At 39.2% G+C, this 17,099-nt stretch overlaps 1 protein-coding gene across 2 annotated transcripts in view; it reads left to right on the top strand.

Moving 5' to 3' along the window:
* LOC148846179 (SNARE-associated protein-like protein) overlaps positions 1-13,891 on the top strand; it is a 50,070-nt gene extending 36,179 nt beyond the window's left edge. For both annotated transcript variants that reach the window (XR_016102397.1, XM_088955551.1), the window contains 2 exons: positions 4,739-4,791; positions 13,193-13,891. Coding sequence is in view for 1 of the 2 variants with exons in the window: in XM_088955551.1 (XP_088811677.1) it covers positions 4,739-4,779 (41 nt within the window). In the remaining variant the exon portion in view is untranslated. The remainder of the gene's footprint in view (positions 1-4,738; positions 4,792-13,192) is intronic.
* Positions 13,892-17,099: the final 3,208 nt, after the last annotated feature.

Genomic DNA, 17,099 nt, shown 5'->3' with positions numbered 1-17,099 from the left:
GTATGGAGCTGATGATGGAGATGTCCTTCCTGACAAAGGTGTGTATCAGAGACTTGTTAGTTGCCTTTTCTACTTGTTTCCGACTTACCAGATATATCATATGCTGTAATTGTGGTCAGCCAATACATGCACAAGCCTAGATCATCTCATATGCAAGTAGTGAATAGAATACTTGCCTATTTGAAGGGATGTCCAGGAAAGGGGATGTTGTGTTCTAATCATGGGCATCTAAAGGTAGAGGCCTATTTTGATGCTGATTGGGCAGGTTCTATTGATGATAGGCAATCTACTTCTAGCTATTGTACCTTTGTGGGTGGTAATGTTGTATCTTGGAGAAGCAAGATGCAATCAGTGGTGGCTCGATCTAGTGCAGATGCAGAGTACAGAGCTATAGCGCATGGAGTCTTAGAATTGTTGTGGTTGAAAAACTTGTTGACAGAAATGGGAGTGCAAATTGATACTCCAATTGTATTATATTGTGACAATCAAGCTACTATAAACAGTGTTTTAATAGTGCAAGGCACAAGGGCCATTTTGCGCCTAAGGCGCAAGGCGAGGCACGCACCTTTTTGAGGCAAGGCGCACAATTTAAAAAAAAAGATAAAAATTCAAAAAAATGCAAAAAAATGCAAAAAATAAAAAAAAGTTATAAAACATAATATTAATAAAAATATTAACTTAAGTTTTAAAAAATCTATTATCTAAAATTAAAAAACATAAATATAATATGTAAAGCATATTCAAATGAGAATTTAAAAATGAAATCAAACATATAAAACATTTTCAAGCATATAAAGCCCACAATCTCTTTTTTTTTTCTTAATTTCATAAAGTAGCTAATGTGACATATTACATTCCTAATTCTACGAGCCGCCTTTGTGCCACGCCCCTCGAGGCAAGCCCAAACAAGTCCATGTTAGGGTCTTTTGCTCGCTCACTGAAGCTTTGAGAATCCTCTATTTGGTAATGTTGTCCATTCATTCATCTTAATAAAATATCTTCTTAAAAGCAATTAAAACTATAAAATTATTATTTTTTGTGTGAAATCTAAGAATTTAAGACCCTAACATGGACTTGTTTGGGCTGGGCTTGAGGGGCGTGACACGAGGGTCTGGGGGTGGAGCCCTCGGCCCAACGACCAGAAAAAGTGGCAAATTTTCAAAAGGTGCATGCCCAGGCTAAGGCGCAAGGTGCACTAGGCGCACACCTAGGCACATTAGGCATGCGCCTTTTGAATGGGCTGCACCTAGGACCTGGGCGAGGTGCCTACCCTAAAATGCGCCTCGCCTGAGCACCTAGGCGCGCCTTTTAAATCACTGCATAAACATAGCCCACAATCATGTACAACATGATCGTACAAAGCATATAGAGGTTGATTAACATTTCATTAGAGAAAGAGTTGCCAGTGGAGAGATTTGTCTACTTTATGTGAGGTCTGAAGACCAGTTGGCTGATTGTCTTACTAAAGATGTTCCCAAATCAAAGCTCGACAACAATTTGAACAAGTTGGCATGATAAATATCTATGCTCAACTTGAGGGGGAGTGTTAAAAGTGTGAGGGCATTTCTATCTTGCTATGAATATTTGTATTTGAGTGCCTATTCAAGGGCACCTTTGTAATTTTACTTGTGAAATAAAATGAAAAGTCTCTTGGTGTGAATAGTAACACACCAAGCATTCTCGACGCTTCCTCTTCTTCTTTTCATTGCAACATCTCTAAACCTTCCAACTGAAAGATTTGCACATGTATCATCTAGTGAATTGGGGTCAGATATGCAAACCCCATTTACAAGGGGGCTTGGAGATGAGAGATCTAAAGTCCTTCAACCTAGCTTTATTAGGTAGTTGGCACTGGAGGTGCTGAACCAGATAACCTTTGGAGGAAGGTAATAGTAGTTGGCTAGGACCACAAGCGCTTTGCCTTGGAAAGCCATTCATGATCTATTACCAGTTTTCTCCCCTCTTATCAGGTATGATTTGAATTCAGGTAATTCCATAAAATTCTAGGAACAAACTTGGGTGGGGAATGCCCCTTTAAAAGGACCGGTTTCCTTATTTGTATTCCCTATCTGTTTTTAAAAATGAGACAACTTCCTCTTTCATCACCCCTTCCTCTTCCAATTCTGGGTTTGGTTGGAATTTGGTTCTGAGAAGGGCTGTGAGAGACTAAGATCTTGACACTGTTTTGAGTCTCCTCCAACTTCTTGATAATGTGTTCTTAGACCCAACTAAGTAAGACTTTAGAATTTGGACCCCCACCCCTACTGGATTTTTTTCCTGTGCCTCCTTTAAATTGTTAAGTCAGTCCACCAATCTTGTATCCCCCCTTCCTTGTTAATGAGGTTTGGTGCAGACCAATTCCTGCTAGGGTTGGTAGTTTTTGCTGGGAAGCATTTCTAGAAAGAATCAACACTGGTGATTTTCTCCAAAAGAAGAGACCCAATTCTTGTTTATCCCCTCATTGGTGTGTTCTTTGTAAAGCTGATGGGGAGACTGGTTTCCATCTACTGGTGTCTTGCCAATTTGCAAAATCTATTTGGGAGTGGACTTTCTCTTTGTTTGGGTTTACTTGGAATCCCCCATCAAATATGCGAAGTCTTTTTGCTCCTTTTTTCAGGTGGCGTATGAAAAGGGGAAGGACTATGTGGAGAGGACTGAGGGCAGCAGTCTGTTGGTCTTTATGGGAAAAAAGAAACTCTAGGATTTTCTCTAAAGATGAGAGAAGTGCTGAAGATCTGACGGCCCTGATCCATATAAGGGCTGTATACTGGATGAAATCCCTAGAGCTATTCACAAACTTTAATGAAGGGGGTGACTCCCTTCGAGCTGAGATCCATGCAATCTTGGAAGGAGTCCAGAAAGATAGGGAGACGAATCTCAGAAAACTCATAATTGAAGGGGACTCGGAGGTGGTGGTAGGGTGGCTGAATAAGGACGATAGTGGTTTATGGAGATATAGCAATATGAGAAGGAAATTCAGATGGCTGGTTCGAGAAATGGAAGTTATTAGTTGGGTAAAAAGATCAGCTAATTCTTTTGCTGATGGGTTAGCTAAACAAGGGGTGGACAGGGAGTCAATGTTCTGGGAACAGTTGTAATTCAAATCTGTTTTTTCCTTTTTCCTTTTTCCTTTTCTCTTTCTCTCTTTTTCATTTCTTGGGGCTCAAGCTGAAGTTGGAAGATAAGAAAGTTTGTCTTCCTCTTTGTAATTCCCATTGTGATAATTAATGAACTGTGTTATTGATAAAAAAAAAGGTAATAGCTTAAAAATATGGGCTGGATAATAATGGTTGGGACAGTGGACCTCCACTTTTGACTTATGGTTGTATCCTGTGGAAAGGAATCTATAGAGACACCACCCATTTCAAATGTTGCATTAGGTTTAAAATTGGAGATGGCAGAAGGATCAGATTCTGGCTAGATCCTTGGACTGGGGAGAGCTCTCTAAAAGAGCTGTTTCCCACTCTGTTTAATTTAGCAGCTGACAAGAGGTGCTGGTAGCTGATTCTTTTGTGCAGAGGAGAGATAACATCTGCTGGACTACTTTTAGAAGGGACTTTAATGATTGAGATATTCAACAGGTAGGAAATCTCCTAGATCGACTCCAAGATCAGACTCTAAATTTACAAAATCAGGATTCAATAGTGTGGAAGTGGAAAAGATCAAGAGTGTTCTCAGTTAAATCTTTCTACAGCATTTTGGTAGGAGAAAATAAAGCACACCTTTTCCTAGCAGGGCCATTTTGGGGACAATTGCACCTTCTAAAGTTAAATTTTTTGTTTGGGTGACAGTATTAGAGAAGTGCCTCACCAAAGAGATGTTGCTGAGGAGAGGTTTTATTTGCAATGACTTGAGATGCAGTCTGTGCACTGTGGAGACAGAAACAATTAACCATCTGTTTTTACACTGCAAATTTGTAACAGTGATTTGGAACTATTTTCTAAAGATCTTAAAGGTAAGCTGGAGCATGCCTGCCTCAGTTAAAGCATGTTTGGAGGCTTGGCACATATCAGGGATGACGAGGAAGGAAAAATTTGCTGGTCCTCTATTCCTTTGGCAATTCTGTGGGCAGTGTGGACTCAAAGGAACAGTAGGACTTTTGATCTCAAAGCCTCCTCTGAAGATGAGGTCATTAACAGGGTCATAGAGTTTGTTAGGAGCTGGTCGTCTATACACAGGTTTTAAAGAGGATACAACTGATAGTACTTTTTTGAGGGTGGCCTTTTTTTGAGTAAACTAGACACCTAGACACCTCAGACTAATAGGCCGGACCCTACAGACACAAGTTAAAATGACTGAAAATTTAAACATGAGTAAATATGACTAGACAACTAGACACCTCAGACTAATAGCTGGACCCTACAGGCACATGTTAAAATGACCAAAATACCCTTACTGTCCAAAAAAGTTAGAAAAGTTCAAATTTGACCTCTGTAGGATGTTTTCTTGGTCCATCAGGTACCCTATATGGGCTTACTACATGGGCCAAATTTGTGTAAAATGTGGCTCCTTTGCCTTTAAATAATAGAAAGGTTCACATAAGTCTGCCCATCAGTTTTTTAAGTTATGATGCTACATGTGCATCTTAATAAAGTAACCTATCTATATTTAGAAGCACAACCAATGGTCAAGAATTGCATCCAAGATTCTGTTTCAACATGCTATTTCTTAGTTTTTTTAACCATGAATATTATTGATGAATAATATACTGACAGCTTGTAAACTTGCATCTATTCAGAGAAAGTAACCCTACAAAATGCAAGACAAAGCCAGCATTGAATTGTAATGCAGGTATGTAAACTCTTTTATATTTACTTTCCATTGGTGCTTTGTGAATTAGTCTGGAGCCCTATTCTACATTCAAAGGATCAAGGCACACCATCAATGTGTCTCACCATAGAGATTAACTATGCCAAAAGTCAGCTCAAAGCATGATGTGGTCTGTGTTTTCTCCCCAGATTGGAGTAAAGTTGTTGAAATTCTCAGGAAGGTCTTAAAATTTTACCTAAAGCAGATGGTCGTAGTCATGTAATCATGTTGATTTTTGGTGTAGGCTTTTCAATTTGGTGGTACCATCCAAAGGTGGGCCCTGATCCTTTAAATATCCAACTGTGGCAAGTTACAAAAACTGCGGAACGCAAATAATATATATGTATGCATGTTATAATATGTGTACTAAAAGGCTACACTTAGCATAGTTAAGGAAATGATTCATCACCATGTATTGATCCAAAAAAAAAAAAAGAAAACAATTCATCACCATAGTTATGGTTGTATCTTTCTCTTTTAATACCCAGATTGTACTCAGTGGAGGGTTGGCCACCACCACCATGAAATTTTATTAATTTTGTAGATAAATCCTATGGGGTGGCCGGGTGGGGGAGTTAAACATCTTATCCCTCTAGAAAATCTATAAATAAGGATCATCACCTAATAAAATATATATTATGAAATGTCTGATGATCACTGTAACAGTAAAAGAGAAGAAACAAATAATCAAATCAAAAGGGATTATTTCCATCTTGTACAAGGCAGCCTCATCTGAGCATCTCTTAATGCAGCAACAACCTTAGTAGGCAGTTTGTTGGTACTAATACATATGCAGTTGCAACCTTGATTACAAACATTGTTAGCCAAGGCATCAGCAACCCTATGACCTTTTTTTGAAATTATGGATAAGAGTACATCAGTACAATCAATACCCATCATGGCCTTATCAATTCTCTCCAACAAATACTATAGCCTCGAAGGATGATTCAGCTCCCTTACCCATCATCAGATTTATAAATCACAGATGAACATGTAGTGAACTTGCCTTCCATTCTTCTACTATGTTCCTTCAAATTTCCCGCAAAAAAATAATAATAGGTAGAATACCTACTATCAAACCCCAATGGTTATTTCTATCTTTAGATATAACTTTGCCATCTCCTCACCTTCTACATTTGATTCATTGCTTATGTTAGAGACCCAGGATTACTAGCAAAACTAGTCCCAAACTTTATTTTCCAGAATACCATCAATGAATAAATGATATGGAAACCATGAATCATTTATTATTTTTTTATTTTTTTTCCTCTCAAAAAAAAAAAAAAAGATTCATGGTTTCCATATCCGGCTCTCTACAACAAACAAACATTGAGCAAAACTGAACACCCAAAGCTTTGACATTAGTGTCATCCTGCAGCTTTCTTTTTAAGAATTCTCCAACCGCCGAAAGATATTTCTAGAGGAATATATCTATTTCATACCTACTTACAGCCTTTCACATGTTCAATCTTGTTATTATTCCATCCCATACTTTTTCTAATTCAAAACTCTCCCTTTTGACTGTTTTTTCCAAACTGCCTTATTATCCTTATTAGAAAGCACTTGGTTGAGCTCCTCATCAAATACTCTTTCTCTTACTCCCGAACACAAGGAGGCGTAAGTCTCCTTAAGAGGAGGAAGGGGAGGAGGAAGAAGAGGAAGGAGGATCTTATTTTTCTTTATTTTTAATAAAAGTCTTTTATATTCACATGATTCAATCTTTTCTTCCCTTCACTTCCCTTTTCTTTTCTTTCTTTTTCTCTTTTTTCTTCTCATTCTTTTTCCTTTCCTTTCCTTTCCTTTTTTTCTTTATTTTTTCTTTATTTTTGTCTTTTTATATGAAATGTGCATGAGGTGCATGAGGTGTATGCCTCTAGCACGCTTCATGAAAAAGGCGTATGTGGTGTAAGCCTCAGAGGTATCAGTGTCTTTGGCATACGCCTTAGGGTGTTTTTGGGGTGCCTCGCCTGGAGGCACGCCTCCCATGCCTTTTAAAACACTAATATATAGCCTCTAGATTTTTGGAAACTTCAATCTTTTGACTTCGTTTTCAAAATGAGGGCTAATGGCTGAGAGCAATAGGCCAAATGCTCCATTCAATTTCTACTAAACAGATAGAAATCTTTGTTGTTTTGCCAGGGGGGATGTAAGAGAATAGGTATGTACATTGATGTAGTGCTCTGATATGGCATCGTGGATCTCGTGTTTATGGGTATTGAGACTCACGAATCTGGGACTCTAGACTCATAGTAGAGCTAGATCTGGGAATAGAAGCATGCTATTTAGAATTGTTAGCTTCAGCTTTGCTGAGATGTAAACTCGTGCAGTTGTCCCCATTATTGGGGACTCTCTAATCTTGGATTTGCTGGGTTAATGAGATCTTGAGTCCATGTCTATGACTTACCCTACAAGAAAGATAACACAATGACTAGTGTATGGCAGGTCCTGGAACTGCGATTACGTCACGTAGTGAGATTGTAAGAGTGGTTTTAGACAAAGCCTGTACAGGCAAGTATCTGGTCCCCCACTCTTCACGTGTCTCTCCCTGTAGACAACCTGGGATTTGCTGCCATAACTAGCTCCCTTGGAATGAGGCTATGCATACTTGCATGGCCAACCCTTCCCCATAAATGGGAGACGTAAGTCTCTTGAGAAGGGACCTTTTGGCAACTAGCAATTCTAACTCCCTATTTGCATCCTGAAACCATCATTCCAAACTTACATTCTCTAGCATTCGGATCCCACTTTTAGAGTTCACAGGCCATTCGATATCCATTCGAATCTCAACTTTTGGAGTTCACAGACCATTCCATACCTATCCCAACTTTTAGAGTTCACAGGATAGTTGGTGTGTGATTTTCTAGATGAACTTAAGATCCGAGAAGGCTATGTTGAAGATTCAATTAATGATCTTGAGAAGGTGGGTGAACAGGATGGTAGTGAGCATGAGAGGAGAAAGGTAGCATGTAAGGAAGGTAAGAGAGAGATGGGGAGCGGAGTGGCAGAGCAGATGGGATTGCAGCTAAAGGAGGTTAGGAATGTTAGTGTCTATACCAAAAAGAAAGGGAAGAAACGAGAAGCCACAAAGAAAAAGATGTTGGAGGTGTAGAGATTGAGGTCTGATGTAGAAGGTGACATTGAGTTTAGTGCAAGAGGGGAAGGAAGAAAAGGGTAGAAGTAGAGGAAGGAGAAGTTTTTGGGGATTTTAAAATAGTAGTAAGTGAAAATAATAAGTTGGAATGTGAGAGGGTTGGGTAGCGCAAGGAAGAGAAGGGTTATTAAAGACTTGCTTAAAAAGGAAAAGTCAGATATAGTGATGTTATAGGAAACAAAAGTAGCAGATATGGATAGGAGATGGGTCAGAAGTGTGTGGAGTTCTAGAGAGAGAAGTTGGGTGGCGGTGTCGTCTAGGGGAGCTTCTGGTGGCTTGCTCACAATGTGGAGAAATGAAGATCTGGAATCTCTAGAAGAGGTAATTGGCCAATTCTCAGTGTCTATAAAATTCAAGAATGTGAGGGATGGTTTCACTTGGGTGCAATCAAACATATATGGGCCAGTTAGGTATAGCGAAAGAGGCCAATTGTGGAGGAGCTTTATGATATTAGGGGTCTTTGGGAGGGGCCGTGGTGCCTAGGAGGTGATTTTAATATGATAAGATTTACAAATGAGACAAACAGCCCCAATCAAGTGATTTTCACAAGCATGAGAAGGTTCAATGAGTTTAAAAGAAATACCAATTCAGAAGTCCCGATTCACTTGGTCCAATTTTCAAGCCTCCTCAATTTGTGTTCAAAGCTGGACAGATTTGTGTTCAATGTTGCTTGGGAGGAGTACTGGGGCGGATTGATGGTGAGGGCTTTGCCTAGGGTTACTTCAGATCACTGTCCAATTAGAATAGGCACAGAAGACTTTTTGGCAGGTCCTACTCCTTTTAGATTTGAAAATATGTGTCTCACCCATCCCGAATTTACTAGCATAGTGAAAGATTGGTGGAATGAGGAGGTGGGGCTTTTGATTGGAAAGGAGTAAGGTTTCACAGAAAGATACAGCGTTTAAAAGGCAAGTTGGAGGAGTAGATGTTTTTGGAAGAGTTGAGGAAAGAAAATTGAATGTGACCTCTAGAATTGAGCAGTTGGATCAAAAGGAAAGTCAAAGGTTGATGATTAAGGAGGAAAGAAGCTTAAGATGGACCTTAGAAAAGGAGCTAGAGGAAATATTCTTAGAGAGGAGATCTGTTGGAGGTAGAAGTCAAGACATAAGTGGATTAAGGAGGGTGATGGCAATACGGAGTTTTTTCATGCAATAGCCAATGGAAGAAGGAAAAATTGTGGATAAATTGGAAATAAATGGTGAAATCTCGAGGAGCCAATGTTTTGTGGAGCATTTTAAGAGAGTATATAAGAAGTTGAGTGATGTAGGAGTGATGGTGGAAGGATTAGACTGGCCAAGGTTGGACCCAGAAGTGGCAAGGATGCTAGAAAAGGATTTTGAGCTGGAAGAAATTAGAAAGGTAGTTTTCTCAATGGATAGGTCTAAAGCTTTGGGACCGGATGGCTTGACAATGGCTTTTTACCAAGACTGTTGGGAGATAATTAAATTTGATTTGCTTGTAGTTTTTGAGGAATTTGCTGAGGAACATTTCCTTAGCCCTAGGATCAATTCCACTTTCTTGGCATTGATACCTAAGAAGGATGATGCTATTAGTCTTAGAGATTTTGGACCTATTAGTTTGGTGACTAGCTTGTATAAAATTTTGTCTAAAGTCCTATTGTTGAGGTTGAAAGAGGTCCTCCATAATTTGGTTTCACATTCTCAAGGGCCTTTCGTTCAAGGTAGACAAATTACTGAACAAATTCTGATAGTTTATGAATGTGTCGAGGATTATAGGAGGAGGAGAAAAGGTTTCGTGTGTAAATTAGACTTGGAGAAGGCCTATGACATGGTGGACTGGATTTTCCTGTTGGAAGTATTGAAATGTTATGGTTTTGGGGAGAGATGTTGTGGATGGATTGAAGGTTGTTTGAAAACCTGTCATTACTCGGTACTGGTAAATGGTGTGGGGAGAGATTTCTTCCCAGCTACTAGGGGATTATGACAAGGGGATCCCCTGTCTCCCTTTTTTTACCCTAATAGTGGATGTGTTTAGTAGACTCCTCCTAAGAGCAGATTTGATGGACCTTTTTAAAGGTTGGAGAGTAGGCAGGCTTAATACAGTGGTGACACATTTACAGTTTGTAGATGATACAATTATCTTCTGTGAGGGTGGGGATCCTTTAATGGCAAGGCAGTTGAAGGAGGTGATTAAGTTGTTTGAACATATGTCTAAGTTGAAAATAAATTTCGAGAAGAGTTGTGTGGTAGGAAGGAATTTGGAGCAAGAGGAGCTAAAGGAAGTAGCAGAGTCTTTAGGATGCCTGATAATTGTTTGGCCATTGAAATACCTTGGGATGCCACTAGGAGACAATCCGAAAAAAAGTAGGTTTTGGAATCCAATTGTGGAAAGGTGTTCTAAGAGATTGGCTGTCTGGAAGATAAATTATATTTCGATGGGAGGTAGAATTACACTGATAAAATCCACATTAGCAAATTTTCCAATCTATCATTTATTGATGTTTAGAATGCCACGGAGGGAAGTGATGAAGCTAGAAAAGTTGATGAGAGATTTTTGGTGGAAACCAGGGGAAGGTAGAAAGGATCATTTAATCAAATGAGTTGTAGTGTGTAAAAGTAAAGATCAAGGGGGTCTAGGGATAGGAAATCTAAATAAGAAAAACTCCTCTCTACTAGGTAAATGGCTTTGGAGGTGTAATCAAGAGAGGGGAAGAATGTGGCAGGAGGTGATTGGTAGTATCCATGGTTCTGCAGGCAATGGCTGGGATGCTGGAGTATCGTCGAGGGCTACTTTTGCTTCTCCTTGGAAATCTATTTGTGGAGTGCTTCCTCAGTTCCTAAGCCAAATCAGGTATGATGTTTGCTCTAGAGATAAGGTTCTTTTTTGGGAGGACCTTTGGATTGGTAATTCAACCCTTAAAGATTTGTTCCCCTCTTTGTTTTCTCTTTCTTTGTTTAAAAAAGAACCTCTCTCAGTTTGTTTCCCTTTCTGAGTTGACAGGGTTAAGCTGGAACTTAGGGTTAAGAAGAAATTTAAGGGACCTTGAATCAGAAAGGGCAACCTCGTTGTTACAAATTCTTGATTCTGTTGCCCTGGATTTCTCTAAATCAGATGGCCAGATTTGGATTCCACACCCCAAAGGTCGTTTTTCTTGTGCCTCAGTTTTCTCTTTCTTGTGTTCAGACCCAAACTCTCTTCCTTGCCCTGCTGATGAAATCTGGTCTAAATCTGCTCCTCCCAAGGTTGGGGCTTTGTGCTGGGAAGTTTTCCATGGGAAAATAAACACTCTGGATGTTTTGCCAAAAAGAAGACCCTTTATGTGCCTGTCCCCTAACTGGTGTACCTTGTGAAGCAAGTGGAGAAACCTGCTACTATCTTCTGATATCCTGCCCTTTTGTTGACAGCCTCTGGGAAAAGATTTTTGAGCTTCTTGGTTAAAGGTGGAGCTTGCCTACTCAGATTAGAAGCCTCTTTGAACCAACGACCTTCAGTTGGCCAAAGAGAAGGGGTAAAATTCTGTGATGTATCAGGGCTGCATTGATTTGGACGGTGTGGGAGGAAAGGAATGGCAGGATGTTCAACGATAAAGAAAGAAAAAAGGAAAGTAGTTCTGGATTGCATCTTATGCTTTAATGTGGGCCAAGTCTCTAAAGTTATTTTCTGATTTCTCCTTTGATGATATGTGGAGAAATTTGGAATCTGTAGCTAGAAGTTCTGCTACAAGGAGTAAACCTGTTGTGGGCTGGAAAGCACCGGATGAAGGATTTATCAAACTGAACTTTGATGGCTGCAGCCTAGGGAACCCAGGTCCGGCTGGTACAGGGGGAGTTTTTAGAAACTAAAGAGGTCATGTTATTGCTGTGTTATCAGGTCCAGTTGGAGTAGGGGACTCAGTTTTTTCAGAGTTCCAAGCTGTCCTGCAAGGAGTAAAGCTTGCCAGAGATTTAAATTATGATGGATTGTTAATTGAAGGTTTCTCTAAACTGGTAATAAGGTGGTTGAAGGAACCTGAAACTGTAATTTCGAAATACAAAGAATACATGAAAAGATTTTAGTGGCTGGTCAGAGATATAACAATTTCAGTCCAATGTGAAAGGAGGTCAGCTAACAGGATGACTGATTTCTTTGCAAAACAGGGGGTGCATAAGTCTGAATTATTCTGGGGTTAGTTGTAATCTGGTTATATGGCTTGGGTTGCATCTCGTGCCTCTGCTGGTTGTACTCTGTAATCTTGTGATACTTAACTATATTCTAATATATGAACAAAGTAAAAGGGAGGTCATTGAATGTAGATTTTATGAGGATAGTTCTACCTTTTAGATAGATGTAGTCATTCCACCATGCTAGGGATGGCAATTTTCCCCATCCCCACCGGGTACCCGACCTCCCTGACCTGATGGGGTCGGGGATAGGGATTGCTTTGGCGGTGCGGGGACAGGGATGGGGATTTATTGGGATCTCTGATCGGGGTCTGGGTTGGGATTAGGGATGGGAAATGAAGTCCCCGTCCTATTAAAATTTACTTTTATTTTAAGTAAATTTATTTTTTAAAAAATACTCTTATTAAAAAAATTTCAGGGATTTGGGTTCCCATGGGGAACCCACCTCCATTGGAGATCGAGGATTATGATCCCCGCCCCATTACCATTCCAACAACATGCTACTAACTTTTTTGGAGAATGCCTTAATCACAATAACTCAGAAGTTGAGGGCTTGGAGGCTAAGGACCATCAAATTATTGACACCCCACAGCATGGCTGTAAAGGAATGAATTTCCTCAATCATGTTTTTTTTCTAGAGTGTAGCTTTTATTAAGTTTTATCTTAAGATCTGGAAGCCATTTAGAGCATCTGATTTTATTTTTTTCAAGTAGTAGGTTCATATGATGATATTCTTAACTTTTAGCCCACTGACCACCCTCATAAAATGTTTAGCTTTATCAGCAAAGTGGAGATGTGAAACATTCATGTAACTAAACAAGGGATCTCCTTGCTTCAAACCTTACTTTGCATACAAAAAAGCCTCTCAACATCTCAGTAATAGTATGCATCCTTTTATATGTTTTCTACACCTATAACTGAAACTGATTTTGTCTAATGAAAAATTGAATTGAAATAATCCATCATAGGCCTTCCTATTGAAGTCCCATGGATGTTTGAAATCGTGTGTTAATTGATCTTATATTTGTTTGGTTTTATTTTGAATCTTCAGGTGTAGTTTCTAGTACTTATGTACCTCTCTCATAGGGTTGATTTCATGTTTCATTTTCAGGACGCTTGCATTGGCTTTTGCTGGGTATAGGTAAAAAGCAGATAAAAATAAAATAAAAAGAGAAAGACATCCAAGAAGCAATGTTTTTGCAGATGGGTTAGACGACTAAATGCACCAACAATTTCACTGTTGGAAAATAACAGATTTTGAAAAGATGCTGTTCATGTTGGTTAACCTATATGAATATTTTTTATGTTAGCAAACATATGAAATATATTATTCAGAGCATGCCAGAGGCAGCATATTCTCATACACAACGAAAGTTCAAGGAGGGAAGGAAGAGTGTTGGACTTGGTCATTTGATGGAAATGAAGTGGCATCTGACAGGTAAACTAAGCTCTATCTTCAGTTGGAGACGAGGCAAATTTTGCCTTGGTTTGTTTATTCACTATTCCTATAATGTCGTGTGGTGTAACAATGACTAATGTGGTAAAGCAATTCTTAGTCTTTCCAGCAGAAGCTTGGTTTATCACAATCAAAATAGAAGTCTTGATTTCTGACTTTTAAATTCTTTTTTTTTGCTTATATATTCATTTTTGTGAGGTTTTGGGAATATTGTTTCAATCCAAGATCTCGTGTGATTGAGTTGTATCTTATATTTCATACTTGATTTGCAATTGACGGTGTGAACCGAATGAATTTGTTCATTTTTTGTCCTTTTCCCTTTGAAAGAATCTTATATAGTGGTTGTTTTTATTCCATTTGGCAATTATTGCTACTTTGTTTTTTCAAACCTAGCGAAAATTGGTTGAACCATGACCATTCCAAACCTTTTTTTGGATACGTTTGAAGTCATGTTGGTTGTATGCTGATAAACCCTGCACTGTCTGGCATCTTATCATGTTCAGTATTGGTTGAGGTGAGTTCAAATCCCTTAAATCATAAAGCTGCCCTTTAGATCAGTGTACCAGCCTCTATTGGCAGCATAAGAGAAAAAAAAAACGAAGGGCTCATGTTTGTTTTAGCTGATAAACCTTGCACTTCTGGCATCTTATCATGTAGGTTCATAATATTCAGTATGGGTTGAGGTGAGTTCAAATCCCTGTAAATCTTAAAGCTGGGTGCTGGCATTTAGATCAGTGAACCAGCCTCTATTGGCAAATTCTACGGTGGAATGTTTGGAGTTTAAAAAAAGTCTCTATTGGCGGCATAAGAGAAAACAAAGGGCTTCTTACTAATTTCTATTAAGGTTTGCGTGCCAGCTTGCTGGTAAAATCTCTAACTGGTTGTAGCGGGGGTTTGGGATCGATTCCCGCCCTAATCTGGGCTGGGCAAGTCTACGGGTTTGGGGGAGGGCTACTGTTGAGCAGCCCATTGGCAAATAAAAAAATAAAAATAAAAATTAAGGCTGTCATTCGTTAGACTTAAAGTATGTTACGGAACAATCATTTCTGCAAAGATATGATGCTATGCCTTTAGGGAGAGTGATACCATGCCTAAAAGGAATGAATCCCTTCTTGGAGTTTTGCATGTTGTATCTGTTGATAATCTTGTCAATATATGTATATTAGAATAATCCAATTATCCTCTTCAATCTATTTTTATAGAGCCGAAGTTTCAACTTATAAGAGGCTTCTCCAAGATCTTTTATGGAGAAGTTTCAATTATCCTCTTCTAGAAGCTTGTTTCAACTCATAAATAGATCTATTCAGCTTACACACTATGTGTTCCTGACCCTTAGCAATAAAGCCTTGTAATTGTTACATATATCTTCAGTAAGATCATTATTCAAGAATGTAGTTTTGACATCCATTTGTTAAATTTCATAGTCAAAGTGTGTAGTTATGGCTAATAGTATCCTTATGGATTTGAGCATGGCCACTAGCAAAAATATCTCCTCATAGTCAACTTTTTTTTGAGTGTACCCTTTCTTTGAGTTTTATAGGCCTCAACTTTTACATCAGGGCCCTTCTTCATTTTATAGATTCATTTGCATCCGATTTCTTTTATCCTAGGGGGTAGGTCTATGAGAATCTAGACGCTGTTTATTTTCATCAGGTCCATTTCAACTTTCATGGCACCTACTCACTTTAGAGAGTTTATGTCCAACATATCTTCTGTATAAGTCACAGGATTTTCCTCATCGTCTTTAGCTTCCATTAAGTAATTTTCTTGATCATAGTTGTAATGAACTAGAGGTCTAGAAACTCAAGTAGATCTTTTAAGTTAAATATTATTATCTAAAATCTGTGGGATGTCCTGAGCTTTTTTCATCAAGAGCAACTTCTTGATGATAATTATTCAGGATGTAGTCCTCTAAGTAGGCATTTTGACTAACAAACACTTTTTGTTCTTGTGGGTTATAGAAGAGATACCTTACAGAGTTTTTGGGGTAGCTTACAAATAGGCAATGACTAGTTTTGGATTCAAATTTGTTTGTACTTGTCTTTTCGATGTGTGCTGGACAATCCCATATTTTCAAGTGTCTTATAGTTGGTTTCTTATCGGTCCATAGCAAGGAGTCTTAGGAACAGACTTAGTTGGAACCCGGTTCATTACATAAATTGTAGTCTTCAATGCATGCCCCCAAAAGGATATTAGTAACTCTGAATGGACAAGGAATTATTAGACCATATCTATTAGAGTCTGATTTCTTCTCTCTAACACAACGTTTAATTGTGGTGTAATAGGAGGCGACAACTGTGATATAATTGAAAGAATGGTAGGATCCATCTAATGAACGCCATAAAGGTTGCGGAATGGGTGGGCGAATTTCAAAAATTTCCTACATTCTCCCAACTGGGAATCATATATTCCCTAAGTTTAGAATACAATATTCAAGGATCCTACTTGAACCATAATCAAACCAGATCTGTACCAAAAGATAAATGGGAGGAATATACCTGATCTGGAGAAGCAGTATCTCCCAAAGTTGGTGTTCACGCCCAAAGAATGCTCCAAGATCCGTTCCTGCTGAAGATGACACAGCTGTGGATGGAACAAAACCAGCAGGGTGCGTCCTACACACTGGATCCTTCACAAGAATCCTCTGGAAACACTAAACACTGAATCCTTTTAGTCTTTGTTGCAAGACTAATGTCAAGAACAGATTTCTTGACTTTCTTTTTCTGCAAAGATCTAATCTTGCAAAAAAAGATGGCGGCGGCAGGAGGAGAACTCTAAAGGTGAAAAGGCTTAACTGCCTTTTTCTTTTTCTGGAGTATGAATGAGATCCTATCTCAATTCGCAGGAGATATCTTATATCTCTTCAAGGTGGTTCGAAATCTGATATTTCTCTTTCTTGGTTAGGGTTTCTCCTCCTTACTTCTTGATTAAGAATCCTCCTAATTAGGAGTTATCCCAATCCAAACCAGTATTTGGATAGGGGATAATCTTAATCCTATCTGCAGACAAAGTTAGCTTACTCCTGATCTTATCAGGAGGTTACCAGATTCAAATCTAATTTGAATTTGGTCTCCAAGAGTGGATAAGGCTAAAGGCCCAATCCTTTTACTAACATTAATCTCAGATTCGCCCCAAGGATGGGTGATCATATCAGCCCACCTCGAAATGGGCTTCTGGCCCATTAAGTGTTCAGTGTCTAATTACATTCCAATCTGCTGCCCAGTTGGACTTCTTTGTATGGCGTGGGACCCAAGTATTGATCTACACACCAGCCACATGGGTTCGGCCCAGCCTTTAATACAAGGCCCAACCGAATTCACTGAAAAACTCAATGAACCCCTTGAGTCCATCATATGGACCCTATGGGCCCAACACTTACATTAAGTGGTCCTTGGGCCAAGCCATCTTATAAAAACCCAGGGACTGTGGGCAGGTGCAAGATTAGCCCATCAGGTATTATCCTCAATGGTCTTACACTTAACCTCTCAGCCCTTAATGATCAAGCACTGCCCGACAAGAGAGGACCTCTCCCTCGGCTGCAAGGAACAGTGCCGCACTCTCT

The sequence above is a fragment of the Nelumbo lutea genome, chromosome 7 (assembly GCF_056320005.1).
Source record: "Nelumbo lutea isolate HS-2025 chromosome 7, American lotus-T2T, whole genome shotgun sequence".
In the NCBI taxonomy this organism is placed as follows: domain Eukaryota; kingdom Viridiplantae; phylum Streptophyta; class Magnoliopsida; order Proteales; family Nelumbonaceae; genus Nelumbo; species Nelumbo lutea.
This window is presented reverse-complemented; position numbering and strand designations above follow the sequence as displayed.